This window comes from Octopus sinensis, linkage group LG11, assembly GCF_006345805.1.
Source record: "Octopus sinensis linkage group LG11, ASM634580v1, whole genome shotgun sequence".
Classification (NCBI taxonomy): Eukaryota; Metazoa; Mollusca; class Cephalopoda; order Octopoda; family Octopodidae; genus Octopus; species Octopus sinensis.
Window position 1 is genome coordinate 56738360 of NC_043007.1, and position 2500 is coordinate 56740859.

General features: G+C 30.9%; 1 protein-coding gene across 1 annotated transcript in view; it reads left to right on the forward strand.

Moving 5' to 3' along the window:
• Window positions 1-2376, forward strand: part of LOC115217655 (gremlin-2-like) — a 112252-nt gene extending 109876 nt beyond the window's left edge. The window contains exon 2 of the mRNA XM_036507508.1: window positions 1697-2376. Within this exon, the coding sequence (XP_036363401.1) occupies window positions 1698-2330 (633 nt within the window). The 5' untranslated portion in view covers window position 1697 and the 3' untranslated portion in view covers window positions 2331-2376. The remainder of the gene's footprint in view (window positions 1-1696) is intronic.
• The last annotated feature ends 124 nt before the right edge of the window (window positions 2377-2500 follow it).

A 2500-nucleotide genomic window follows, 5' to 3' on the forward strand; every position in this document is an offset into this window, starting at 1 on the left:
ACCTTCGTGTTCTTCCTGACCCACTCCATCACATGTGTTGCTCAAGGATAACCTAGATCTAAAAGACATGGACGATATATAAGAATGTGCACCCTTGCTAGAGTCTAATACTATTCTTTCTATTTTTTTGTTAAATACATCTTTACGTTAAATTTGTTGGTATTATATATATATTATAATATATTATTATTATAATATATATATTATAATATATTATTATTAATATCAGGAAATCAATATGAGAAAACTCTTCAGAAAAATATATATACGTGTGTGAAATAATTGTTGCATTAAAAATATAAATATGTATTAAAATATATGTAAATATGTATAATCATAAATATATAATGTATATGACAGTTTAGAAGTTTTGAATTAAGTTTTTAAAGCATCTTACGATCGTTTTACAGAAGTGCTATCCCTATAATGAAATCCTATACTGATAAGCATTTATAAAAACTTTTTTGCTCTTCAGAGATATAAAATTTGAATTTTGCATAATATATCGAATGGTAGTATTTTTTTAAATTTGAAGTAATACTATAAAATGGTGTTTGTTTGAAATATAAATTAAAAATTAGAAATTACTGCTTTTGATGAGAGTCTTTTAATCCATATTCATTTCCTTTTTTAGTCTTCTGTAATAATCCATAATATTCATATGCAAAATCCGTTATATTGTCTTGTATTCCAAACATAGTTCATATACTTAAATAATATAGAATATATATATATATATTCACACGTTAAATCTTCTTCCTCATACATGAAAGCTTTTTCCTTATTGGTGCAGGCATGGCCGTGTGGCAAGAAGCTTGCGTTCCAACCAAATGGTTCTGGGTTCTACTATAACCTTGGGCTGACAAAGCCTTGTGAATGGATTTTGTAAGCGAAAACTGAAAGCCCGTCGTATATATATTTATATTTGTGTGTGTGTGTGTGTGTCTTTGTTTCTGTGTTTGTTCCCCAGCACCGCTTGACAAGATTCCTGTAACTTAGCGGTGCGGCAAAAAGAAAACGTTAGAATAAGTACCGGACTTTTAAAAAAAGTAGTACTGGGTTCGATTCATTTGGCTAAAAGTTCTTCAAGGCGATGTCCCTCCATGGCCGCATTCTAATGACTGAAACAAATAAAAGATAAAAGATATTTATTCATTTTTATTTTCTAATAAAATGTTACTATGTCATACATTGCATGATGTCTGGTTCGCTGATCGTTATATAATTTTGTATATCCTCAAATGACTTTCTAACAACATTGTTAACTGTTTTTTATATGCATGAATGTGTTGTACAGTGAATTACAATAAGGAATTATTATTGCGCTGTGATGATGGACTGGTAGGTTCGTTGAAGCAGCAAAAAACATACTAAGTGGCAGTACCAGTTGCATACTGGTGTCGATATAATCCACAAACCCACCCCCAAATTTTCAGGCTTTGTGTCTATAGTAGAAAGTATTATCATCATCATCATCATCATCATTGTTATTATTATTATTATTATCATTATTATTAGTATTATTATTATTATCATTATTATTATTATTATTATCATTATTATTATTATTATTATTATTATTATTATTATTATTATTATTATTATTATTATTATTTTGTTGTTGTTGTTGTTATTGTTGTTGTTGTTGTTGTTGTTATTATAATTGTTCTAATTTATTTTATTTTTACATTTTCAGGATGCATGCTTGTGACCTGTCAGTGAGCATCGTACTGCTGCTCTACGTAACCCTACCTTGCAATGGCTGGGACTTCCCACCTCCTGGCAGGAAAATACGAATTCCGCTGCGTGTTTCAAACCGCACTTCAGTGTTCTATCAGAGAGCCAAACTACCGCTGCGGGAGGAGTCCAGTATGATAATTACACCAAAATTGAAGAAAGAGGATGATAGCTTTAATATCGGCTTACCTCATCATCGACGACAGGAATCCTCTGGATCGAGACATGACAAATTACCAATTAAAGGAAGCAAAACTGCTTTCACTGTAACAAGAAAGAGTTACCTGCGTAAAGAATGGTGTAAGACTGAACTATTGAAACAGGTGATACGAGAGGAAGGCTGCTTGCGACAAACTGTTTTGAATCGCTTTTGCTACGGGCAATGTAATTCGTTCTTTATACCACGAAGTGGTAAACATGATGGTGGGGGAGCAGCATTCATGGCGTGCGGCTACTGTAAGCCGAGGCGTTACACTTGGATTAGGGTGACACTACGTTGTCAAGGCGCAAAACATATGCGGTTCAAACGCAGGAAAGTACAAAGGATTAAACAATGCAAATGTATGGCACAGAAAGTAGATGGACTTTCATAGAATTCAACCACAGTACTACAGGGAACACATTATATATATATATATATATATATATATATATATATATATATATATATATATATATTATATATATTATATATATATATTATTATATATATATATATGCATAACTGAACTTTATAGCTTTACATAATTATTATTATTATAAT